The sequence below is a fragment of the Typha angustifolia genome, chromosome 8 (genome assembly GCF_048772165.1).
Source record: "Typha angustifolia cultivar Huaian chromosome 8, ASM4877216v1, whole genome shotgun sequence".
NCBI lineage: Eukaryota > Viridiplantae > Streptophyta > Magnoliopsida > Poales > Typhaceae > Typha > Typha angustifolia.
This window is the reverse complement of record NC_133246.1, coordinates 15,009,841-15,036,052: the sequence shown is the minus strand read 5'-3', so window position 1 is coordinate 15,036,052 and position 26,212 is coordinate 15,009,841. Positions and strand designations below refer to the sequence as shown.

At 37.5% G+C, this 26,212-nt stretch overlaps 3 protein-coding genes across 4 annotated transcripts; 1 reads left to right on the top strand and 2 right to left on the bottom strand.

Moving 5' to 3' along the window:
• Positions 1-898: 898 nt before the first annotated feature.
• On the bottom strand, positions 899-9,700 carry LOC140764891 (autophagy-related protein 18g-like). The gene is made up of 9 exons (XM_073103717.1): positions 9,157-9,700; positions 5,370-5,831; positions 4,812-5,246; positions 4,364-4,609; positions 3,463-4,281; positions 3,211-3,380; positions 2,142-2,266; positions 1,480-2,061; positions 899-1,398 (listed from the first exon to the last, which is right to left on the bottom strand). Exons 1-9 carry the CDS (start codon positions 9,325-9,327, stop codon positions 1,394-1,396), a joined length of 3,015 nt encoding a protein of 1,004 aa, XP_072959818.1. The 5' UTR covers positions 9,328-9,700; the 3' UTR covers positions 899-1,393.
• A 1,531-nt stretch (positions 9,701-11,231) lies between these two features.
• On the bottom strand, positions 11,232-15,045 carry LOC140764893 (uncharacterized protein At4g15545). Of its 2 annotated transcripts, none has more exons than XM_073103719.1 (9): positions 14,709-15,045; positions 14,542-14,610; positions 13,087-13,143; positions 12,852-12,918; positions 12,653-12,757; positions 12,294-12,551; positions 11,846-11,888; positions 11,606-11,684; positions 11,232-11,540 (listed from the first exon to the last, which is right to left on the bottom strand). In XM_073103719.1, the coding sequence occupies exons 1-9, from the start codon at positions 14,979-14,981 to the stop codon at positions 11,448-11,450; spliced, it is 1,044 nt and encodes a 347-aa protein (XP_072959820.1). In that variant the 5' UTR covers positions 14,982-15,045; the 3' UTR covers positions 11,232-11,447. The 2 variants fall into 2 exon arrangements, with proteins under 2 accessions (XP_072959820.1, XP_072959821.1); XM_073103720.1 differs by having other exon boundaries at positions 12,653-12,754.
• A 1,732-nt stretch (positions 15,046-16,777) lies between these two features.
• Positions 16,778-26,174, top strand: LOC140765069 (uncharacterized). The gene is made up of 36 exons (XM_073103986.1): positions 16,778-17,036; positions 17,360-17,422; positions 17,653-17,742; positions 17,844-17,903; positions 17,992-18,057; positions 18,182-18,247; positions 18,337-18,412; positions 18,540-18,604; positions 18,687-18,779; positions 18,870-18,950; positions 19,063-19,147; positions 19,240-19,286; positions 19,363-19,425; positions 19,505-19,564; positions 19,640-19,693; positions 19,948-20,007; positions 20,108-20,222; positions 20,314-20,432; positions 20,966-21,178; positions 21,306-21,368; positions 21,947-22,036; positions 22,115-22,174; positions 22,404-22,469; positions 22,701-22,766; positions 22,838-22,913; positions 23,462-23,526; positions 24,379-24,471; positions 24,558-24,638; positions 24,720-24,804; positions 24,880-24,926; positions 25,001-25,063; positions 25,148-25,207; positions 25,348-25,401; positions 25,498-25,557; positions 25,647-25,761; positions 25,853-26,174. The coding sequence occupies exons 1-36, from the start codon at positions 16,872-16,874 to the stop codon at positions 25,984-25,986; spliced, it is 2,919 nt and encodes a 972-aa protein (XP_072960087.1). The 5' UTR covers positions 16,778-16,871; the 3' UTR covers positions 25,987-26,174.
• Positions 26,175-26,212: the final 38 nt, after the last annotated feature.

The window sequence follows — 26,212 nt, the reverse complement described above, 5'->3', positions numbered from 1 at the left end:
AAAAGGTTTGGACCTTCGAATACCTTGGAGCTCCTTTTTGTCGGTCCTACCAAACCCAAACCTACTACTTCCACCAAAACATTCATTGCGCTAATGGGAGCCATCACCTCCTGAGTGGTTTGAGATTAATATCGAAGAGATGAAATGAAGTTAGGGGTGCAGATGTTGCTGTCCTTCAAATCCATCCTGATTGTTAAAGCAATGACTGTCTGTGATGCTTTATTCTAAGTTAAAAGGATGCAAGCCTTGGTAAGATTTGGATTGATATCAAACACTAACTTAATAATCAAAATTATAAAGTTACTCACACTTACAATCATAGGCTATGGTTGTATTTTAGGAGGAGTTTTTCTAGTGATGTACTGCAGTTTTTAGTCTCGATTTTAACAGAAGATTTTATAATAGGATGGCTAATTTATAAGATTATGTTTTGTAAAACAAAGTGATTTCCTTTATTGCAGTCAAGAAGTTAATTGATATTTTTCTGGATCATATGTGTCGTTACTCTCAGTATTTAGGAGGAATATACGTTCTACCAAAATTGTCTTCCTAAATTTTTTGATCTATCAAATAAATGTGAAGATGAGAAAAACTAATAAACGACTTTCACTAACTAAAATTACTTTTCTAATTAGTTGTCGTAAACCCAAAAATAAAAATAAAACATGTTAGTCTATTTTTATTATTTCTTATATAAAGATTAAAATTAAGTCTGTCAGACAGTTGCATCTAAGGGACAGTTACATAGTTAGAACTACATTTAGGAGAGACAATCTAAATTCCGGCCTATTCGCAATACCACTGTTCATATTTTTCCCGTACCACAGTTTCATACTTTTCCTGAAAAACTACAAAGGAAGCTAAATAAATCCCGGACATTAACACATGAAACAACATATCTTTAAAATCAAATTCATTCACTCATATTGTTACAAATATATCACCATGAATCAGCATTCTTCTGAACAGTACTTTATGTACAACTAAACATGAAGAGTTCATCTCAAGGTTGGGGAAATGAACAAACAATCACCTTCTACCAAGAGTTCTAAACCATTCCACCGGTATTTCACAAATTACAAATCTACAGAATGTACAAGAGCAGTAATTCTGCAGGATTAGCAGCTTCGACGTCAACAGCTTCATACAACGAACTGTAGGGTTCCTTGAATTAGTTGCTCATAGACATTTTACTTTCGAATACCAGATAAGAGTGAAACTCAGAAGCAATTGCAGGAGTTTATCACTTAAACTGTAGGCCATAGAGCTCCTCCAGAATAACTTTATTCCAAATGATATTCTACTATAGAGCCACTATTTTTGACAACATTTACGGTCGAAATGTTTGACTGCGTTCCATCTATTTATATTTTTCGTAGTGGACCGAGTACATTTAACCTGTTACAGGTCCAGGAGAAACAATTTAACATTTAAACCATCAAGACGGTGTTTCAAGAATACAAGTCTTGAGATTTGTACCTTCTTCGCTAAAAGCAAATACACCTCCAAGCATGTCATCATTGTCCCCGTCTTCCTCGGGCTTTTCTCTCTCACAGTGGCTGCTGATGCTGTCTGCATCTGTAACAGCTTCAGTTAACTCACGGCAGTCATCGAGCTCAGATATTTTACAATAGCCCTCATGGAAATATTGGGTAAACTCCAACGAATTGTGAGAATCAGAAGTTTCAGTCTGCTCAGAACTAATGTTGGTGACACATGTGTTTGAGAATTCACTGCTCGCATCATTGTTGGGGGAGGGCTTATCTGTCGTTAGCCCACATGATAAGCTACTTACAGTAGAATGCAGTCCATTAATGATGGGCCCATCAATGAGCGGGTAGCTGTTAGCTAATTTAGAGTGCGATGGGGCACAGGGCATTGTACCAGATGCATCAGTTTGTGATAATGTGACTATCGATCCTATGCTTCCATTATCTATTTCAGAATGGACTGCTAAATTTGAACTCTTAGACCTCTCCAATGAGTGCAAGCTAACAGGCTGAAAAGGACCTGTCATCAACTGTCCATCTAACTCCTGCACACTTTCAGCATTTCTTGATCCTAGTAACACATCGAGACATAGAGAAGGTGTCAGTATATCAAGCTTCAAATAGCACATTGTTATCTAATATCCTTCTTACCATTGACTAAATTAGATGCAAGAGGCACAGGCTTAGACTGACACATATTGTTGTCCTTTGTGAACCTATATTGAGTTTGGTCACGCTCTGAAGATAACGTCTGAAATCCTCCTCCAGAAATAACTCTGCATTAACAGTAATGTTTGATGTTATACACAATAGCACCAAAGAAAGGTACCAACTATAATAAGACTATATCCATATACATATATCTACAAATGACCCATTTATTATATCAGCATCCACAGCATAACGTCAGCATCAATAATGCAAAATATTGAGTACTCGAGAGATATCTAGAGAGACCAACACTAGTGGTTAAATTTGAAAAAGCATGAGAAATTTCAAGATGTAAGATCTCATGATAGCAAACAATCTGCACACATAGTGCCAACATGACAAACCTTATTTAGTACTATAAGATCCCCATTTTGTTTATTTATGAAAAGGGCATTAATTGTTTTGAAATATATACCACACCTTTCTCAAGTCATAGCAACTGGTATATTTTAATTATTCACTATTTGATGAACTAACTATCAACATAATATTAAAAGGTCAACTTGAGGAAATTCGACAGTCTACTAAATTTTTTTATGTGGCATGTACCTACAACAGAATACATACCAACAATGATCTTGGGTGTCCAAGTAAAACTACTCACCATAAGAGGCAATAACTATAAATAGCAAATGAATGGCAAATAACTTGCATGTTCAGCAGTTATGAGATAATTATGGTCTTTGGTTAACATTAATCAGAAAATTCAACTAGGCATTGCTAGCATGCATATCACAAGAGAATTTGTTTGCTCCCTAAGAGGACATTTCAACATATAAAAACAACTAGGAAAGAGAAGGAATCATGCAGCAAGGCATCCGAGTTTACCCTGATGAAGATACCTACGATTTTGGATTACATGCAATTATGTTACAGATTTTGATGAGAAAAAGATGGCGAAAGTATAATTGAACTAAGCTTGAATCCTATCAAACACCAACCAACATAGAGCACTTGTTAAATTAAATAGTATAAACAGGTATCTAAAAAAAGATGTAACAATCATTACCTATCATTCCAGTCTTGCTGCGAACAGTGAAACTGCTCAAAAACAGGCAGTAAACCCCTTCGCCTTATTTCAACTTCATAAAGGGGTAATTTTTCAATTTCAAGTTCTCCACCAGTATCAAAAACAGACCTTCCAGTATCCGTTGATGGATTCATCACATAGAAACAAATCTTAAACAATACAAAAGGCAAGCTTAATTCCAATTAATTGCATAAAAATAACTCCCAGATAGAGGGGGAAGAAACAAGATACCTTGGATTTCTGCCATATTGGAATCCTCCCTGAGCTTATATTAACTTCAGCATTAGAAAGATACCAGGATGGTCTCTCATGACCTTTTGTGGACTCTTTTCCGGCAATACTGTTGCTAGATGATGTAGTTGAAGTCTCATTATCTTCAAAATCAGAAGTATTCATGGCTTTCATTTCTTGGTTGTTGGAAACAATATTTGAAATGTTTTCATCTCTTTCTGGCCAATTTGATCTTCTGCATACATCCCACCACTGAACTGGTTCAGCATTTACATGCAACTCATCATCTTGAAGTTGCAAAAGAGGGCTCGATCCAGCTCTTGAAGTACTATCGGCTGACTCATTACCCGAGGAAGGCAGAAGTTCATGCTGAATAACATGACCAGATGGAGAATAAACTAAAAGATGCTCCAGCGAATTGGCTTTTGAGATAATAGGTAATGTATCACTGTATATCGAATTATGGAAAACAGCAGCAATAGCACCAGACGGAATGGATATTTTTCCAGTTGCAGAAGCAGCGACGTTGCTTACAGTATTTAGCCAACCAGAATTACCATTCTTTATCCTACTAACTACAGAAAGTGAGGTAGGAGGAGGAGGAGGTGCGTGAAACTGTTGATCCATAAGAAAAGATGAATTCGACCACCATGGCCTTGAAAGATTGGGTGTAAGTGATGGCCCATCACTATGAGGATTTTGTGACTGAAGGCTAGCATCACCACCAAAAGGAGATAATGCAAAAATATGGCATGTACCTCTGGATGAAACTATTGCTACCCACTGACTATAATGACTAAAGCAGATGTCCTGTATGACCTGCAACCAGAAAGAGAAAACAGTAAAGCATGTAAAAATTAGGTTATAGTAGTTCATGCAAACAAGTGAACTAGATTCCTACAGCTGCTGTTAGTCCACGATACAGCTTGTAAAGGTGGACATGAGATGATGTCCAATCATAATGAGCCGAGTTAGAACCATTTGTTATGCATGTTGGCATAATCCTAAATACATTTATATTGTGCCCATGTACAGAAGCTGTAACCAAAACAGTGCCACTAGGATCAAAACAGAGAGCAGATATTGGACTGGTGTGAGCTCTAAACTGAGAGATCACATCCTTTGAAATGAAATCCTTGATGACAACCTGCAGAAAAGTATACAAAGTCATTGACCCTATCAAAAAAAAGAAAAGAGATCCAATGAGAATTGAGAAATACCCAACATATTTACTGGGAGTTTGCCTCTGTGTGTGTGTGTGTTTTGTAGGTGGGGTGTGGAGAGAGAGAGACAGACAGAAAGAAAGAGCTAACATAATGCATCGATAACATAATAAATCATATACTGACCATTCCTGCATTATCAACTTCACTTGGGTGTACAGCTGATGGGAGTCTTCCAAGTCGCCTGCTTGAATTCGATGACAAGGGAGAGCTAGAACCATCAGGTAGAAGTTCATGACAATATTTTGACAGTGTTTTGTATCCCATGTCTCCAAGATTGAGTATTCCAGCAGCCAATTGTTTACTGGACTCCATTGCATATCGAGCAACTAAATGCCCGCTGCCAGGTGAAGTTGATGGGCTTACTCCTGGAGAGGGAGTAAGGTTCTGTGGACTAAGACGACCCGTGCTTGACAATAAAGGGTTATTGGAGGCATAAGCTAACCACCTTGGACCTACAGCCATCGGACCATATCCAATGTTAACCCCAGAAGCACCTTGCAAAGGGTAGGTCAGCACACTGAACTTATTCTCAAGAGTAACCGCATCAAAGCAGTATATCTGTCACACAGGAAAACGAAACCTATTAGGGATAGCCAATATTTTGGTGAATCACTTACAAGTAGATAGAATGATTCTCACTGTACATAACAATAAGCTTATTCTTTTTAGAATAAGGCTTACCTGTGCTGCAAGAGCTACAGCAACTATTCGAGGACTACATCGGACAATATATACAGCAGACCGGAACCGAAGAACATGAACATAATTGTGAGATTTCAGTGAGTAGAATCGAACAACAGTGGGAGTGGAAATGCAGTTTCCTGTCTGAGGCTCGCTATTTGTCTCTCTGATCAAAGCACTCAAACGACCGCCTTGAACCATACCGGAGCCATTTGTTTCATCGCCAGCAACAACCAGAAGCATGGGATGTGATGCCCTGAATCCTTCAGTGCTCTCAGATTTAGCCGGAATAGGCTGCATCTGTAAAAATGTAACCGGACCATCACGCTTGGAGACCAATTCACAGACATTGGAGGCATCCTCAACATCAAGCACTTGAAATCCATTGGAATAACCAACAAGTAAAACATGCTTGAATGATGATGGACCAAGTTCTAACTTGTCAAAGCCGGTCCATAGTACCTGTTCAGGAGACATTTCAATACAGAATATAGCCTCAGCAAGAGTATTAAATTTTTATTCCACATGCATCTGGATAAGCAAGTTGAAGTTTGACAGTCTCTCCGGTTAGCTACTTCAAAAACCCTTAGATAGAACACATAGAACAACATGGCAGGCCTAAGCTGAGACTTTGGAATAAAAGGTTAACTATGTTATTTGACTAGAACTGGTTTGATCCATGTCAAATCCATATCCTTAGATTATAGATAGAATGCTAACCAAATGGCATGAATGCCACTTGCTTTACATACTTGGACTAAAATTCAATCACCAAGCAAGCATAAGTCATTCATCCCAAAATCAAATCACATGTAGAGCTAGGTGATGTTGAACTTCATTAGACAAGAGCCCATTAACTAAGACTTACAAGTTTCTGCCGCAATTACTTCAAAAATTATCCCAGCAAAGAAAAGATCACACAACATCAAATATGTTATTAGATTCCTAAGCTAATAGACTTTTAGACATACTATTACAAGACTTCCAAATTATGCTTCTTGAAATTAACAAAGTGTGACTAGTGGAATTTATTTCCTTTCCCTTCTAAGAAGAAAGGGTAGAACTGTCTGCAAGTGTTGTCTGAAATAAAAAACAAGCAAATATCAAATCCATAGAGTTTTTCATTTCCATTTCAGGAAAACAAGAATCAAGATATAGAGGCGCATGCAATAATGGAGTTGTCATTTGTTATGTTTTGTAAAAAAACAAGAAAAAAAGAAGAAAATCTCAATGCATTCTACAATATACATGAGTAGAAAATAATTTTACTTTTAAATGTTTACTGCAGTAACTTTGGTTGATGTTACTGTATATTGAAAAGAATTCCTATATAATGGGAATTTTCCATATCAGCAAGTTACCAGAACTTATTATGTGAGGTCTGATACTTATTGATAGAAACTGTACTGGCTAAAACCTAATTGATAGTGGTATTTCAAATTACATTGATTCCCTAGTAAGAACCACAAATTCATCAAAACTAAATTGCACCCTATAACATTTCGAAGCACTTATGATCCATCTAACAAAGTTACGTGTCATCGTAAATGGATTTGCCTCCATAGTTTCAGACTCATTAGTGGGAGGACATTGCTTCTACAAAAAAAGATAACAATTAATCACGACCAAGATATATGGTGAAAGTGCATTATGAGCATGGTTCTGAATTTCAGCCAATTCCAATCCATGATTGAAACCAACCGTTAGATTGGTTCGGCTAGGTATTGGTTGGATAGGTCGATTCGCCCGATATGGGTCCGAGAATATATATTTGGGTTAGATTTGCGAAGGATCCAACCTGAATCTCTTCTTCTTCTTCTTCTTCTTCTTCTCTCTCTCTCTCTCTCTCTCTCTCTCTTCTCCCCACCAGTGGCACCCACGATAGATCCCGACGATCTCAACATTCGGCGACATCCACTGACCAAGATCAAGCCATCTTGACCTCCGAAGATCTCAAGTTAGTATTTTTTTTGTTTTTTATTGTTTTCCTTTCTCTCTCTCTCCAACAAGCCGCCTCCTCTCTCTCTATATATCTTGGCAAGCTACCTCCTCTTTCTTTCTCCCTCTTCCTCCCTCTCTCTCTCTCTCTCTCTCTCTCTCTTCGACCTCTATCTCACTCTTTGTAGTCCCAAAGAGTGGGAGAGATGAAAGATTGTGGAGTGAGAGAGAGGGAAAAAAGGAGAGAAGAAAAAGATTGCCTTTTGGAAAGAGAGATCAAGAGAGAGAAAAAAAACTAAAAAAAATAAATAAATTGAAGAGCAACGGTAAAAGAGAGGGAAAGAGAAGGGGAGATAAGAAAAGGCAAAAGTTAATACATTTTTTTAGCTTTTAGACTACATATTTGAATTACTTATTATTTTCTTATTTTTATTCTATTTTTAAATAATATTTAAAATTTTATGTAATTATAAGTCAATCTGGTACATGTGGTTAATGCAACCCATATAGCCAATAAATATTATTTTTTGAACAGCAAATTCCGATCCGGATATTGAGTGTCGGAACCTTAATTATAAACTGATGTGCCAATGTTTGTAACATGAATTGTTCTAATACGACGTACCAATCAAGGTAAAACTGGTAATCCCTCCTCAGTGCACTCGAACTTTCAGCTTCTATTCAACAACAGCATCTAAACATATAAGGGTCTTCTAGAGTCTGTACTTCACAAGTAAATTTTTAAGAGTTCTTCACCCATAAATCCGCCATGAAGTACACTAGATACTCTGTTTGGGGCTTCATGACTAACCCAGTGACTTCAACATTGGAAGTTCAGGACAAAAAAGTAATCCATGATAACTCAGGATATATATTGTTTGTTACAGCCTGCAACAACCAGTGTCACCTAGATCTGCAACAAATGCTGTTTCTAAAAGCACTACGAGAAAGTTCCACATCGCTGTTTTTTTTTAAATTCTGTTATCTACTTATAGGTAAGAAAGAACCAAAAGCATTTGATAAATGGAGATAAACTCCCAAACGTTGTTTTGGTCAAAAGTCAGGATCCACGGCCAAAGGGTAAAAAAAACTACATAAGAAATTTACAAACTGTAACTTAGTACTATGGCAAATGTGATAACATATAATAAATAGAAAGGCTCTTCTTAATAGAGCAGTAATATGAAAGGAACATGAGATATTAACCTAGAACGAAAATCTCGTCCACTCATAGAATCATCTTGATTTTCAAACTTAGCAAACAAAGTTTCCAATCAAAAATAACAAAGAGGCCTCAAATTCTTTAATATAGGAGCACTGGAAAGGTAGAGGAAAAAGGAATCAAAGTCAATATGGTGAGAACAAGCACCTAAATTATATCCGCACAGCCTGAACTCCTGAAATATAAATTAACTTCATACGATTTCCTAAACTTGGGCGAAAGAAAAAAGGAAGATGTCCTTTTGGGAGAAGAAAAGGCCTTGGACAGAGGACTTTTGGATAGAAAATGCATTAAGAACAAACTTTTTAACCACACCGCCCCACCAGCCGAACAAAATTTTAACGCATAGAAGCCATAGCAGCAAATAGGTAACAGCAATGCCTGAATCAATTAGTAAAAATCTATCGTTGCTTCTCCTAACTTGACTTTGTAATCAAGCATCAAGAAGAAGGTTGACACACGAAAGCCATTTTCATCAAGTTCCCCTCACGCAACTCTATCATAACTAAAAAGATTGGGCAAACCTAAATCCCGTAAGATCCGCATGTCAAAACATCAACTTTCTTCCCAAAATTCAAACAATTATCCCAAGAAAAGAGGTCATGAAGAGAAGTCCAACATCCGAACCTGGTCCTTCTCATCCTCTGCGGGCAACGCAATCGACGCAGCGACCGATGCCCCGGCCGATCGCACAGTTGACGCGACCGACCCAGCGTTCGACGACACCGTCTTCAAGCACGACGATATGATCCGAAGCGAGTTGGGCAGCAACCCGTTCCTCCCCTTCCCCCTCTTCATCCCTCTTCCTCCTTCTTTTTCGCCGGATTCCACCACCTCCTCCCTCCTTCGCCGCCGCTGTCTCTACCAAGCTCCTCCGGCCACCTCCCCACCGCCGCCCATCTCCGATCTCCGCCGCCTCCGGCTATGCCCAATACCATCCGAGACCCACCGATCGCCGCCGCCTCCAAGATCTATCTCCGTCAACTTCCACCCTTTGACTTCACGGCCATCTACAATTCTATTAACCCTAAACAAAAAACTAGTAAATAAAAAAACCAACCCCCCCCCAACTCCTCTCCTTTACCTCTTTCGCTTCCCCTTTCCTTCTCTCTCTCTCTCTCTCTCTCTCTCTCTCTCTCTCTCTCTCTCTCTCTCTCTCTCTTGCTGTTGCTTTCGTGTTCCTCTCCCTCTCTGTCCCCTCTCCCCGTCCTCTTTAAATAATCCAAAACAAATCGTTTCCCCTACTCCTCCGGCGCACGTTAGCCCCTCCCCCAACCAACCCCTCCTACGGTCCTACTCTTATCCGCGGATATCCGCGAGGGTGTAGGATAAGTTATAGGATAAAGGTCCGATAACCTTCGCGGGGATATCTCACACGAAGCGCTTTTAAAAAAAACAAGAAAATTCGGAGGAGCTTGCACGCAATAGAATATGAAGTTTAGATCCCTCGCCGAGCTTCCCTATTCCCCCTTCCTACCTTATTCCGGAGTTTGTTTGGATATCCAACGAATTCTATCCCACGTCCATCCTCATATCGGATCCGGGTATTCTAACGGATTTCAACGATCGGGCGGTTCGGATTTGTCGGTGGGGCCGCTTGGGGAAGATGGACGGCCTGGATGTGCTTTTGGGGGTTTGTGGAGGGGTGCCCTTAAGAGTTTGTGGGATCGAGGATTTGCATGGTCGTGGGCTCGCGTGCCGACATGGGTTTAAAATGAGAGCACGACTTGTTTGGTGGTTTTATTTGCAAAATAGTAGCAGTCGAGTAGTCTTCAATCCATAGTCCATACATCTGTGTACATGGGGGGTGTGGAGGATATGCCACTGCCAGCCAATATGCCGTGAAGGTGCTCGGTGGAATTCCTAGGTGACGGTTTGGTAACTCCAGGGTTGTAAATGTGATAACAAATGACTCTTCGTGATCGTTCTTTTGGCAGAGATGTGTTGTTTTTTTGGGGGGCTGGGATGGGTTGGATGTGAGAGATTTCATTGAGCTTGGTGTAGGAAGTAGGTCAACTAACCTCGCTACTCCGTAATGATTATGAACTGGTAATCATTTTTATAGAAATCTATCAGTAATATAGTCGTATTAATTTATGATGACAACGACGAATTTTATTCCAGTTTCTCAATGTAAAAATAAAGAGCTTTTCTTCCATACGCTCATTTCTATCTGATTGTTTGGTATGAAATACAAATTTAACCGTTAATGAATCTAATAGCATATAAGGAGATTTTGTACTAAAGAAATACTTTATTGCTGATATTATTTTGAATTAAATATATTAGGTTTGGATCGTACTTTTTAAATAATAATATTAATAAATTTGGTTTTTAACTATAAAATGGAACCAAAGAAATTTATGGGGAATAGAGAGAGATAGAGAGGTTTAAAGTAGATTTATTAATCTTTAAACGGATAAAGAAGATGTTTCAGAAAAGGGAACGTGTATATATAACCATTTCACCATGATTTTTTGGTCCTTAAATCTGTAATTAAATGAGTGATTATATATTGACTGTCGGATTAACATTAAGAATTAGAATGGGTATTAACGTATTTGTCAAAATAGAATTTGCTACGGTCATATATCTTGTCTTCCTTGGACTATAAACTGATAGGAGTTTCAGTTGAGTCATTCTTTTAAAAGAAGTTTTGTGAGCTGGAGCATAAGTTTTAACCAGTCATTCAATGATGCAGGTGACGAAGAAATCAAGCATTTTAACTAACTCTTATACAAATTCTTCAATGTCCCTTAAAAGAATTGTAGATGAGAGTCTCGTGAATCTACATTCCATTGCCTAATGATGTAACTGTATAGGATTAACAGTTAATTACAGATACGTACATGTCGTAATGAATATGAAATAACTTATTGGTGTCCAACTTTACAAACATAAATAGCTTGGCTTCATGATTAATGGAGATTACGGGTGATCAAACCCTCAAAAATGGTGTACAGATCTTTGTTGTCTGGACCAAAGATCTCATCAGCTTTATGTAGTGCTTCCTGGAAAATGCCACAGCTTAGCTTTAGTGTATTAATGAAAGAAGATAATGGTTCACTAATTCTACCTCTCTAGTTTGCTTGTGCGCGTTCAATTCTTTGACATTGGCTAGAAAAGCACTGAACTGCTCATAAGACAAGCGGCTCCTGCATGGATAGAAAGTAGAGAATCATCATCAGCCTACTTCATAATATAAAAAAGCTGTTACTCAGTTATTTGTTCAATGAGTAGCCCATCTTTAAAGGCATTTTCGGCAGAAGTTTCAGATTATGCAATGTTCATGATGCAGTAGGTCTTTCGTATGCACCTGACTTGCCGAAAGAACTCTTTCCCATCAACTTTTATTCGCCCTGAAACAGGGTGAATACATAGAATAAGAAAAGGGATCACATGGTGCAGATGATCAAAGAAGGAAGCAACAAGATTAGGTGAATCTCAGGATGTATCATTCTAATATAACAAATGCCTAAAACTACTTGTTTTATTACACTATAGGAAACATATACTAAAGCATGCAATGGAGAATATTGCATTGCTCTTCTATAAAAGACTGACTAACATGGTTATCGGTACCGTTAGATGATCTAGTATCTGTAGCATAAAAACCTGTGTTAAAATATTTTATCACAAGTTCTCTCCTTGATGACCTCATAATAGAGCAAATTTCAATTGAAAAAGAAGCAGGCTCAGCCTACAATGTTGCACCATAAGGAAACTCGTTGGCATGAAGACATCTACACGATTCCAAAGCTGACCTGTTTGGCTTCCCGTCTCAAAAGGAGAGGTCATCGAGCTATGATGACTTGATGGGAAGGAAGAGTATATGGATGACCTCTCATCAAACATGTTCCTTGTGGCTGAGAATGAGATAGAATGCCTTCTAGGGGAGATTGGCTTAGATGGTCTTGGTGGCGATCCTGATGCAATAGCCCTTGGAGGAGAGTCTGGAGGAGTGAGTCTTGGTGTGCCACCATATGATAATAAAATGCCACGAGGTCTGCTTTCCTTGGGACCTTCAAAAGGAAATGAGAGAACTATCAGTGATCAGTGCATTTTTAAAACTAGAACATCTAATCCTAATAAAATAATTGAAGGTGATCCAGAAACTATGTACCATTTGTTTCACCAGAACCACTGTCCTCCGAAATTGCACTCCCAGCTTCTGATAACTGAATCTGTGGGGAAGGCGATTTAAGAGCAGGAAGTCCAGCATCCTCTTCTGACAAAATTTACCAATTAGTATAAACCTGAAAATATATATATGATCATCAAAGAAGACCAGGACTAGAAGTATTAACATTTTAGTAGAGTACCTCCAATGAGTGATCCACTTGAGAAACTACCAGAGTCCGTCATCTTTACCCTGGGAGCTCTTACTTGCTACAGAAACATAATTTAGCATAACAGTAATTTTTACTTAAAAGAGTACATGCATGTTTGACATAAACGGGGAGAAACTTGATAGCCAGATTATATCTCATTGAGTTAAGCTTAAAATGGCGAAATGGCTTATTGATCATAAGATATTTCTGAGAAACAATCACTTACAGGGCGTTCTTCTTCTTCCTGAAGTGATTGCACGAGTGTCTTTTTGAAAACTTCCAACTGCAGAAGCCAACAACATTCAAACAATCAAAAGCATATTAAGCAAGTTATTGAACTGAATTGGCTAAACAAATAATGAAATAGACCACTATCTACAAATACAATATCCCAAAAAGATGCAAAAATGATGCTAAAGAGGTGAGATCATAAATAGAAACAATCAACTTTTCATGTGATCAACATAGACCATTATCTACAAACACAACATCGCCAAAAAGATGCATAAGGGATGCTGAAGAGGCGAGATCCTAAATAGAAAACAATCAACCTCTTTTGTGTTATGTGATTGACATCAGAAACTCTGAATAAGATACAGTAACACAGTTGCCTTTTTGTTAAATGTGCATAGTAGACAATTAGTTAATTTTTGACATTTTACTATAATTTTGCAAGTAATGGATATCGAAATGGCTAGATCTAGCACACCCATGGATGTCCAATTTAGCCATGATCTAGGAGGATAATAAGGCTGGCCAAGAGCTAGACATTTGTGGACCTGTTCGGTAGGATCCTTGAGCAAGATCTAGCATATTCAAGTATGAACAAAATGCTTAAATTTTCAGAGGCTACATTTACAGTTCGGCCCAATAGCATTTGAGGTGTTAAAAGGCTGCCTCAAGGTGATTTATCAAAAATGGATAAACCTTAGTCTTCTAATCCACAAAATCAACATGACGTGAGGTTGTTTAGTGCCTGAAGTTGCTTTAGATTTTCTTTACTCATTTGGAAAAGTTTTTGCCCCCCCCCCCCCCCAAAAAAAACTGTGTGAAGGACTTGGCAAGCTAGCAAGCGATAAAGTTGATGTACGAGTTGAATCTTCTTCTCAAGAAATTTCATGAATAATCATATAATATTTGAGAAATTTCTCCTTTTTCTTAACTTGGAAGAGCAATAAGAGGAGAATAGGAAGTGCTTAATTTGTTCGGAGAGAAGAAAAAGTTGAAAGCCCAAAATGTTATTTCTTTATCATAATGATTCTTACCAAAAAATTTAGGAGAGAAAAATAGGGTCAAACCTGCTTTTCCACCATCGATCTCTCTCTACCTTCTTCACATCTTCATTACTACGTATCCACAATTCACTTCCTTCCCTCTCTTAATTGAGTTAGTGCCATCTCTAAGTTCAAACTATCTAGTCCAGTAAAGGGTAGTAATTCACTTAGACAAGGAACTCAACCTTCAGTTCTAATTCAGCAGATTGATCAATTTGATATCGTAGTCAGGTCAGGATGCACATTATAAGATATATTCAGAAGTTAACTTGTCCAAATATTTTAAGACTTGAATAAATCAAGAAAATAAAAAAACTATCTCACAAGCACTAAATTGAACGAATTAAACGAAATTGTGAAAGGGTAATCCTCACTCCTAATCCAACATAGAACGCAATAATTCGTACCTTGGAAACATCTCTGTTAAGCTTCTTGATGGTATTGGAAAGCGAAGCATTCTCATTCAGTAGTGTCTCCTACATCAATAATCACCAAAAGAAAGAAGAAAATAACTATCTTGTAAATAGAATTCATGGACTCGTATAAAGACTTGAAGAGAGGGAAAAGGAGGGACCTTTTCCTCCTCGGTGCGGGCGAGCTGGCTAGAAAGGTCGCCGACGGAGGCGTCGAGGGTCTCGAGCTGTGCTCGCAACTCGGCGACGAGGTCGTCCTTCTCAGCGAGTCGCTGCCGGAGCAGGGAGGTCTCCGACTCGAGCTTGGATACGCGGGTGGCGAGCGCGATGGAGGTGATCTTTCGCGCCACGTCGAGCTGCTCAAAGGGGTCGGAGGGCAAAACCGACAGCACCTCCTCCGGGAGATCGAAGTCGGATTGCTCTCGTGCTGCCATCTCCCCCACCCAATCCAATTCCTCTCTCTCTCTCTCTCTCTCTGCTCAAGTCTTTGGTTCGTCTAATACTTTTCTTGCTCTCTTTTATCGTTTAATTTTCTTAACGATTTCTTTTGCAGATCACTACCTATATTTTGTCCTTATGTCAAAAAGCCTCATTTTATCTCTTTGCAAATAGAGTTAACCGAGAAACCCTGTTCCAAATTTTTTTTAATAAAAAAATTAATACTTCTTAACTATTTAATAGGATCCACTAAAAAAAACTATTTAATAGGAGGTGTTGATTTGCAAAAAAAAAGAAGAGGTGTTTTGCAAGACCACTAAAACTGAGGTGGTGATATGCAAAAAATATATATATTTTTTCTTTCTTCAGGGAATTATTTTTTTTTAAGGTACAAAAAGAAATATTTTGGCAAGGATTGGGATGCGAGTGGCATGGAATTGGAAGGTAATAGACAGAGAACGGGATAGAGATGGATCTCAGTATGTATGGTGGTGATCATTCTACAAATGCATGAGCGAGGTCTTGCCACGTGGCATAATGCTGACAAGCTACATGTGATATAGTTTTATAGTAATTTGGGAATTAGAGGAAATATAATAATTTTGATGTCGTGAAACTTTATGTCACGCAGGGCTTTTTATATCTGTTTATACTAATCCCAACATGTGAGTTTTGGAATATTTTAAATTTACAAAGATTGTTATTGCTCGCCCATTTTATCTCAAAACTTAAATACAAAATTATGTGAGCTGCAAAATTGTCTATCGGAGTCAATGTCTTGTATGAAAATTTAAGACGGCTAAGAAAATTGCTAAGACTCGGGAGAGAAATTTGTATACCAGTAACTGTCTGTGAATTGACTTAAGTGAAAAATAAATTTTATATAAATTTTTTTCTTAAGATTTAGATAATATTTTTAATAATTTTTAAATTTTTATATAAGTGATAAATGACTCGTATACATCTAGCTCTGTTTTTAAGTTTTGAACCAAATACCAGTAGACTTGTAGCTCACCAACTCCTCTTGTAAGTCTCTCTTCTTCTTTTTAACTGAAGCCCACTAGATAGACATGTGAGTTCCATTTTGGATATCATGGCCCAGATCTCTAGGAAAGATCAAGTCCAAGAGAGACCGATTATATAAACTTGTAATTAATCATCTTCGAACATGCCTCATGACCTTCTTAGCTGCTTCCAGTCCCTATGTGTATTACTTTAATTAAGGCCTCTCCTCGTGCATAATTGAAGATCTCCAATTGTTAATAGTTTCTCACCAGATGCTGCCATTACTTCCACATCAGATCATATGGGGTGTCTGGAAACACAAATCTTTGGATTACAAAATTCAATCTCATTGGAGGAGAAGTTGGTGATCTTGTTTGTTCTAAGACGAATCCAAAGACTGAAGTCTGAAGGAAGAAAACTAACTATTCACATTACTTGATTGATATATATATATATATCTATCTTTTGGTAACTTTACATGTAAAAAAAACTGAGAACTAAGTGGTGGCATGCAGAAGGATGACTAGTACAATCACAGTTGGTGCAAGGATGATCAATATTGAGATCACATCATTAGATTCTCTGTCTCTATCCAATCTCCATCAATTGGCTTCTATATCTGGATTTTTTGAAACTTCGTGTAGCTATGATCTAAGGTTGCGTTGGCCAAGGCCCCAGTTACAGCTACTGACCCACATGGTCCTTTTTTTGACCATGGCTAATGATAGAGCTATCGTTGCTTCCTTCTATATAAGGATGCAAAGAAAATGTGCAACTATGAAGAGAAGTCCTTCTTCTCTTTCATCAATAGTACTACTCTTGCCATTGAACACCCCTTCCTCCTTTTTTGTAATTAGGCCATTGTACCTTACACAAGAGAGATGGCAACCCTGGAAGATTTGGAGAGTTCTGGGGCTAATGCCAGAGAACCTCTGATGCAGCACAAGAGATGTGAGGAGTCCTGCACCGGTAGCCAAGGCTCAATATCGATGGTTTTGCTTAGCACTGCAGTAGCAGTGTGTGGTTCATTTGAGTTTGGTTCATGTGTAAGTTTCTTGATTAGTTTCTGTTTTGGTTTGCTTAATCTCACGTTCTCAAGTTTGGATAAATTTGGAGAAGTATAAGAGACAAACAATTATTGGATAGCATCAAGTTTGCGGTTTACAATTTTGCTTGTCCTACTCCAATTAATTATTGGGGTTTGGAGGAAGTTACTTGTAGGAGTCCACCTCAGTGGAAAGATGCCCACGAATCTAGCGTTTGATGTATGAAACTATCACAATCAAAATTTTAGCCATGTTCAAAATTAGGCCATTTATTTACGAAAAGTATGAATTTTTTTCTTGATCTGCCACTGAAATTTTTGCAGGTTGGTTATTCTGCACCAACGCAATCAGAGATAATAAATGATATTGGATTGTCTCTATCTGAGGTTAGTTCCTGTGGATCAATGATCATCTCCTTTTGTATAATAGTTTATTCTCTCCAGAAGGAAGGGAAACTTACTGAAGAAAGAAACAAATTGAGAAGGAAAAAACTAGCACGCCTTTGTTCTTATTTCTTGCATATATATTCTAGCATTCCCTTTCATTGCTTTTCTTGTATTTTCCTTATTCCTAGATGTTTATATATGAACTAGTCAGCACTATGTCAATCTTGCAGTACTCAATTTTTGGTTCAATATTGACCATTGGCGCAATGATTGGGGCAGTAACAAGTGGCCGTGTTGCTGACTATATTGGACGTAAGAAAGTAAGGAATATTTACGAAATTATGATGATATTCCAACTGTTACATTCCTTTCCTTTTCTTTTCTTTTTCTTTTTAATTCTTGCAAACATTCACGATAACAGGCAATGGGAGTATCTGCTCTTATCTGCATTGCTGGATGGTTTGCTATTTACTTTGCAAAGGTATGTTGTTTAAATCATAATTTGTTTTAGTATCTTTTTTGCCTTATATCTTCAGCAGTGATCTAATTTTTTGTTTCTCCATGCAAAGGATGCTACAATGCTTTATATTGGGAGAGTGTTGTCAGGCTATGGCATTGGAGTTCTTTCTTATGTGGTATGTTTCTCTTAAACAGTTCAATTGTTAAGGAAAACCTCAACATTAATTAACCAACTTGCGTCGATGTAGGTTATTCCTACCTATTAACATCAATATACTTAATATTTTTCCTATATTACAGGTGCCCATCTTCATAGCTGAAATATCACCGAAGAATCTGCGAGGAGGACTGACGACCTTAAACCAGGCATAGTTTTTTGAGCCTAGATGATGTCGATTGAAAGATAGAAAAATAAGCTGCTAAGTTTGATTCAATTTTTTCTTATCATTTTGCAGCTACTGATCTGTGGAGGAGATTCAGTTGCTTTCATAGTTGGCACATTTGTAACCTGGCGTTCCTTGGTACTAGTTGGTGAGTACTCCTTATCCCTGTGTACATCTAAATTATAAATGAATGAAAATTTAATAGAAAAGGAAAAGGAAATTGCCTCTTAAAAAGAAATGGCCAGATAGATCTAATACTTATATTCTTGTTGCAGGATTAATTCCATGCATTCTTCTGCTTGTGGGCCTCTTCTTTATTCCAGAGTCTCCAAGATGGCTGGTACAATAGCAATTGCACTACTTAACTCTATACTCTTTACAATAAAATTCAAACTATATATCGGTGCATGCTACATCATCAGGCAAAAGTTGGCAACCAAAAAGAGTTTCAAGCTGCACTGCAAAGTCTTCGAGGCAAACATGCTGATATCTCCGAAGAAGCAACAGAGATTCAAGTTAGTTTCTAGACCTAAAGCTCACAAATTTATTGCTTATGATTTAATCTTTGAATATGAAAGGAATATCAAATTGATTTTGCGATGCAGGAGTACACCGAAACTCTTCATAGTCTTCCTAAGGCAAGGATTCAAGATCTCTTTCAGAGGAGATACATTAACGCAGTCATTGTAAGCAACCACTTCACTTTAGCTGACTGGTAGATTTTATTACACTAAGTTTTATCTTCTCTTTCTTCCAATAATTAGACCACTAATTGATGAAATGGATTGTCGTATTCAGGTTGGGGTGGGCCTAATGGTCTTTCAACAAATTGGAGGGATAAATGGTGTTGGATTCTATGCCAGTGAGATATTTATATCTGCAGGTAAATCTATAACGCCAAATTCTCTTCATGAAGTCTTTCCTACTACAATCGAAAAAGGAATACATGTACTCACTAGTCAAATACATCTGTAGGATTTTCTTCAGGAAATCTCGGAACAATTTTGATGGCCTCCATTCAGGTTTCTGATCTTATAACTTATTTTAAGTTTCATAGTAACTTTGTTCAAGTTTGTCATCAGAGAAGCAATTGTTCAGGTACCCATCACAGTATTAGGAGCTATTCTAATGGATAAGTGTGGAAGAAGACCTCTTTTGATGGTAAAGAGTGAAGAATTTTCATGCCTAAAAACACCATACAACTTTAAGTGCTTAAACTAAATTTGAGATTCTTCTGCAGGTTTCTGCATCAGGAACATTTATCGGTACCCTTCTGACTGCAACATCATTCTATCTGAAGGTAATCGTGATGCGGTCGATCATGTAGGAAACAAGTACTATGTTCTTGTTTAACAATATCTTGATCTCTTAACAGGGACAAGGATTGTGTGCAGAATGGATCCCGACGCTAGCTCTTTCTGGCATACTAGTAAGAAACTTATCTGAATACATTAGTCTTTACCTCAACATCTTTCTTGAATTGGCTGAGATTTACTAGTTAGCTTTCCAATCTTGCCAATTATTCTCAAACATCGAATGTGTGACGATGCTTCTTCCAGAAATACGCGTCGCAAAGTTGGCCTGAATTATTTACATGCAATGGAGAAGTAGATGCATGCGATTGTCAGAGCTGATAATAAAATTTTAAAACCTTTTTAATCTTCCATTTGCTTTGTGACATAGGTGTATATTGCGGCATTCTCGATAGGAATGGGAGCTGTTCCTTGGGTTATTATGTCTGAGGTATGAGAAGAGCCTTGAATCAAAAATTATAAGTTCACAGAAATATATCATGAAGAACAAAATTTTAGAATCTATTTATTTATGTTTTGTTTGCTTACAGATATTTTCAATCGATATAAAAGCAATCGGTGGAAGCTTAGTGACTCTAGTGAATTGGTCTGGTTCCTTCGCAATCTCCTACGCTTTCAACTTCCTCATGAGTTGGAGTTCTTCAGGTAGAGATTGAATAAATTTAAAGTCTTAAGCAATATGCAAGAATAAATATATAGAAAACATCAATTATTCTGCGTTTCCTCTGGTTTTCAGGTACCTTCTTCATCTTCTCTGCAGCCAATGCATTGACTGTTCTATTTGTGGCAAGAGTAGTACCAGAAACCAAAGGGCGAACGCTGGAAGAGATACAAGCGTCGTTGAATTCTTGCAAATGAAGTTAGAAGAAACCAATCCATTGTTGCCTTTCTTTTTGTGGGAGTTCTGATGATTTAAAATCTCCCTTGGATATGTTGTCCATGCATGTTAAATGATAGGAAGAAAGTACGAGGGGGAGAGTGGAAATGGTTGGTTGTTTCACAAACTCTTCAAAAATTCTTATTATGCTTCATGCTCAGTAATGTGTATGATTACGTAGCTTTTTAATTATTTTCTACCCGAAACTATCCTTAAATTTATCGTTAGATCCTCAGAAGTCGTCCCACGAAGGGATTTCCTATGATTTACTGGAAAGAAGAAGATGTGAAAAATGCACATACTCTAGGGTGTGAAATGAAAAGAGTAATCCCTAATTAAAAAAATAAATTAAACGAAGACCAGAGTCACTCTCGCGCTGTAGTTGTTGTCGGAAGAGTACAAGTGAGCAATCGCAGAAGCCGACGAAAGGAGAGATGCCATGGCTGGCTCTGTTTGGATGGCAAAACCAAGTATTAACACCGACCTCTTGCTCCCAAATCCTCCCTCGTGATATACTCTCTTCGATCCGCTAGCTATCTCTCGCGAAGAGCCAAGTAAAAGGGAAGAAGCGGTAGCGATGGAGGTCGACGAAGGAGGAGGAGGAGGAGAGACGGCAAGGCCTTTGATGGAGAGGAGGGAGCCGTCTTTGTTCGATTCTTCCATGCTGGTGGTGGTCGCGAGCACCGCCGTCGCCGTCGCTGGCTCCTTCGAGTTCGGGATATCGGTAGGTAAATTTAAAGCCTTTTTTTTATTTTAATCTCTTGCTTCTTTTCTAAGATTCGGTGCAAAATTTATTCATGCCCAATAAATAAGCAAGCGGATGTCTTATTTGTAATTAATATTTTATACAGGTGGGATATTCTTCGCCATCACAATCTGGGATTATGCGTGACCTCGACCTTTCCTTAGCGGAGGTATGAATACAATGCAAATTTCCACCGCAGCATCTTGTTTTCAATCATAGATGTTCAACCAGTCATTCTGATGAGTTTGATTCTGTTAATGTTCTTTATGGGCCCATAGACATAAATTAATGCATATGTTTACCATGCAAGTACCAAGAGAGAGGTCCTTTACCTCTGTTGTTGTTACCTTATAAATTATAATCCTACTGTACCATGATTATGAGTGGAATAGTTACTGCTATTAATTAGTACAAGGACTTAAGTGGATACATAATAAGGACTCTTTTGTGTACTATAAGGTAAACTGACACTCTATTCAGTATTCACTCTCATATCATAACTTATTTAAGGTGGCAAATATACATATTCAATATTATTCATGACAATTGTTGTTTGGGCTTCAGAGATGAAAACAGCTCCCTATGTTAAAGAAGTCTTATGGAACTGTTTGATCATTTGCCAGAACTATTGGAATACCTGACCACTACCGCATATCTGAAGAAAAGAAAAGAAAAGAGCATCTTTTTTTTTTCAGACTCTATGATGTTAGAAATTAGCGGCTTTCATCATTTTTCTTTTGGGTGCAGTATTCTTTCTTTGGCTCCATATTAACAATTGGAGCAATGATAGGTGCCATAGTAAGTGGACCAATAGCAGATCGAATTGGTCGAAGATGTGTAAGCATTATGAGCCTGACAAACATCTTAATATTTTATCATGAACCTGCTGTTCTTACTTAATTGTTCTCTATGCAGGCAATGGCAATATCGGACCTTTTGTGCAGTGTGGGATGGCTTTCTATACTCTTGTCAAAGGTGTTTTTACTCCTCTGCTAGCTTGACTTGCTATATTTCCATTGATTTGATTAGAACTTTCCTCTTTTCCTTTTCTAATCGATGTATGTTGGGTAGGGGATGGTTGTAATCAAAATTAGTTGGATGTTGTCTTTTTGTGCCCTAAGTTACCAGCATGTTCTTATAAGCTTCCATTGCAAATAGCCATCATTTTTCTTTGTAAATGGAATTTGATCATCTATGCTTACAGGATTCTTGGTGGCTTGATCTCGGAAGGCTTTCAACTGGATGTGGTATAGGTCTTCTTTCTTATGTAGTAAGTGCAGCAACGTAGCAGCACTTAAAATTGTGTCTTGATAGGTCTATAAAGTCCTGAAAATAATTTTTGTGTTTACCAGTATGTCAATCCGCATAGCCAAGGAAAGTACTAGTGACTAGTGAGAGTAGTAATATTGTTTGGTATATAGGAACAAGTATCGAAAAAAACCTAATAATTATTTTGTTTGTTATTTAAGGTGATAAATAATTTATATCAAATGTTCAACAGGTTCCTGTGTACATATCAGAGATAACACCAAAGAATCTAAGAGGAGGATTTGCGACAGTAAACCAGGTGTGCACAAAATTGGAAGCATGGATTTGAGGAAGGCGGTTTTGTGTGAATGACTTTTTACTGTGATGCAGTTAATGATATGCTGTGGAGGATCCCTTGCATATGTGTTAGGAACTATTTTGAGCTGGCGTGCCTTGGCAATAATAGGTAATTATTCCATTAGAATTGGTTGGTATGGTACATCAATATCTTTTGTATCATGTGCCAAATGTTAACTCTCGTGTAGATAGTCTCTTCTTATACTCTTATACATACTCTTTATTTTGAATAGGTCCCATTATGTTACAAATACATGTGTTTTTATGATACCAAAATGAAATGTTAAATTGTTGATGCAACATAAATTAACTTAACTTCATCTTTATATAGGAATGGAGCCAGACTAACATATTAGAGGGGCCATATGTGATGTTTTATATAATTTTATATTGATTTAAGGATTAAATAGTTTCATATCGGTTAGAGGGGGGTTCCAGTGTCCCTCTTGCTTGTATGGCATCAACTCTGGGACACTCTTAAGATTATGAATTCATTATTTTGTGATTCCAACCAAATGTAGGGTGCTTTCCCCCATGCAGTACTTACTGCCCATCTGAAAGGGACATCACTTTAATGTAATCTTATAAGAAAGAGCATTTTCATTTTTTTTTAGTATCTCATGTCAAGTTGGTGAATTAAAATATTTTGGTTTGCAGGAGTTGCTCCCTGTTTACTACAATTAGTGGGCCTTCTTTTAATTCCAGAATCTCCTAGGTGGCTGGTAAGCCGTTTTTATACTGCTTACTTTGTAGAACGTGATTGGCTTTTAAATTGCTATATATTATTTATTTTGGCAGGGAGAATATCAACTATCTAGATGATGCAACTTTATCAAATAATGGATGGTCTTCTTTCTTATTTTGTATGTGCAAATATTAGCAATCATTTAGAAATCGTATGGTTAGGTTGCATTTAGGATGCCTTCTGTTGAAAAAGATAATTGAATGAGTTGTTACTAGAATAAAAGGTTTCTTTGAATGTTTGAAATTAGGGAAATAACCTGTTGGCACATCTAATCTATGAGGAGAATGACAGGAAACTTCTAGTTTCTGGGTTTGTAGACATTTGCAGCCATGGTGATCCCAAAGGTGCAACTTGTGGATAATTTGAATAAAGAGAAGGGACAACCATGTCTAACTTAAGTAGCATAAATGTATCCTAATCTTTCACTGTGTTATAATTTCAGGTACATGAAAATTGAGCCTTCACTTCTAAGATTTTTTATAAATGTTTCCCAACATTTTAGGTCTTCAATTAACTTACTTATTTGCAATTTTGCATACACCATCTTGTATAGTACCATATGTAAAACAGCCAAGACTGACAGAAATTTTAAGCTTCATCTCTATATACCAACATGATCAATATTGATTTACAGACACAACAGTCTATCGCTACAGTTGGGTGATTCAGTCTCCTATGAAGAGTATCCACCTAAAACCTTGTGTCTTCTAAGTACTGACATCACTGAGGGATTGAAAATGAATGAAACTGTTTTATAAATTATAAGATTGTTAAAATAATAGAAATCTTTCACTGCCCAATAAAAGCCTAATCAATTTCAGTAATTCAGGCTAAATCTGGTCATGATCACGAGTTTGAAGCAACATTACAGAGGCTAAGGGGAAAGGATAGCGATATTCTTGAAGAAGCAGAGGAAATCAAAGTACACAGGCTATTTTCATGACTCAGAGTTCATTACCTATGAAATAGTTTCTGTGACATATGAGCGAGCTCTTGCTATTTATGCAGGAATTCACCAAGAACCTTCTCCACCTCCCACAGGCCAGTGTGTTGGAGTTGTTTCAGAAGAAATACCTTCATTCTGTTATTGTAAGCATTCTACGGTTTCTATGGCACAGTACTAAGTGCTTCATTTACCCAATATCTCTGATTCATCAACTTGTCTAACAGGTTGGGGTTGGATTGATGGTACTTCAGCAATTTGGAGGAGTTAATGCAATCTGCTTTTATGCAAGTGAGATATTTGTTTCAGCAGGTAATAAGATAAGAATTTTACTATAATTTGTCTGAGTTGGTTAGGATGGCTTAATCATCTACCATATATATTCAGGCTTCTCGTCAGGCAACTCTGGAATGATAGCAATGGTTGCAGTTCAGGTTCTTAAACTCTTCATAATTCTAATTTGTTTCTTCAATTATGGAGCATATGTAAATGATTGTGAGCTTTGCAGATACCAATGACGACATTAGGGGTGCTTTTAATGGACAAAGCTGGAAGAAGGCCCCTTTTGATGGTAGAAATGTATCAGTAACTTGATCAAGTATTATTGACAATTAAGCACTCTCATGGTTAGTCTAAGCAGCTGTTGGAATCCCAGGTTTCTGCAGCAGGGACATGCTTGGGTTGTTTCCTAGTTGGAATGTCATTCCTATCAAAGGTTTCTAATAAAAAATTGGAATGTCATTCCTATCAAAGGTTTCTAATAAAAAATTGGAATGTCATTCCTATCAAAGGTTTTTAAAACTAATATTTAAGGCAACATTCAACACGAGTAATTAATTTTCTTTTCTGGAACAGGAAGTAGAATGGCTTAAGCAGCTGAACACTGTGCTGGCTTTGGCTGGCATTCTGGTAAATTATTCTTGTACTAGCATGCATTTCTCCTCTTCAAATTTTAATGTTCAACACTTCTTTGATTTTGCTTGTCTCAATTATTTTCGAGACCAGGTGTACACAGGATCCTTCTCATTGGGTATGGGGGGAATACCATGGGTTATAATGTCTGAGGTACTTTATATATACACAAGGTGAACTAGAATAGATCGAGAAAAACAATATCTGGCTAATTTTTGGTGACCCTATAATATTGTGTTCAGATATTTCCCATGAACGTGAAAGGTCCGGCAGGAAGCCTTGTGACCTTAGTCAGCTGGCTTGGATCCTGGATAGTTTCATATGCTTTCAATTTTCTAATGCTGTGGAGCTCTGAAGGTAAAAGAAGCCTTTATTTTATGGACTAATTAGCATCCGATCTCTTGTTTCCACATTAGACTTTAAGCAAGAACATCTTTTACTTCTACAGGTACCTTCTTTATGTTCGCATGCATTTGTGGTCTTACCATTGTGTTTGTGGAGAGGCTGGTGCCAGAGACTAAAGGGAGGACTCTAGAAGAGATACAAGCTTCTATGAATTCCTTCACATCGGAAAAATCCTAGTTTTGACATATGTAGTTTCCTCAATCACCAATAATGCAGCTGTAGATCCAAGTTGTTTCTGGTCTGGACATGCTCATTCTTTTTTCACCATCCTAAATGATGTATTGCAATGGATGTTAGCATCAGTTTGTAATATTTCTCCAGAAAATTATGCCTTGGCAGGCATAGGAACAAAATTAATTTTAGCATATGGAATAGTAGGTAACTCAGCACAGGTGATACACTA

What these genes read in the sequence shown, in the direction of transcription:
- LOC140764891 (XM_073103717.1), bottom strand. Translation starts at nt 9,327, where the DNA reads ATGAAGAGGGGGAAGGGGAGGAACGGGTTGCTGCCCAACTCGCTTCGG. An exon ending in AAGTTGATAATGCAGGAATG is followed by an intron (nt 4,610 to 4,811) that starts GTCAGTATATGA and finishes ACTTTTCTGCAG; the next exon opens with GTTGTCATCAAGGATTTCAT. An exon ending in CAGCAAGACTGGAATGATAG is followed by an intron (nt 2,267 to 3,210) that starts GTAATGATTGTT and finishes CTGTTAATGCAG; the next exon opens with AGTTATTTCTGGAGGAGGAT.
- LOC140764893 (XM_073103719.1), bottom strand. Translation starts at nt 14,981, where the DNA reads ATGGCAGCACGAGAGCAATCCGACTTCGATCTCCCGGAGGAGGTGCTG. An exon ending in AGGAAGAAGAAGAACGCCCT is followed by an intron (nt 12,919 to 13,086) that starts GTAAGTGATTGT and finishes ATGTTTCTGTAG; the next exon opens with CAAGTAAGAGCTCCCAGGGT. An exon ending in TGGTTCTGGTGAAACAAATG is followed by an intron (nt 12,552 to 12,652) that starts GTACATAGTTTC and finishes TTCCTTTTGAAG; the next exon opens with GTCCCAAGGAAAGCAGACCT.
- LOC140765069 (XM_073103986.1), top strand. Translation starts at nt 16,872, where the DNA reads ATGGCAACCCTGGAAGATTTGGAGAGTTCTGGGGCTAATGCCAGAGAA. An exon ending in GAAGAAGACCTCTTTTGATG is followed by an intron (nt 19,426 to 19,504) that starts GTAAAGAGTGAA and finishes ATTCTTCTGCAG; the next exon opens with GTTTCTGCATCAGGAACATT. An exon ending in CTTGGGTTATTATGTCTGAG is followed by an intron (nt 20,008 to 20,107) that starts GTATGAGAAGAG and finishes GTTTGCTTACAG; the next exon opens with ATATTTTCAATCGATATAAA.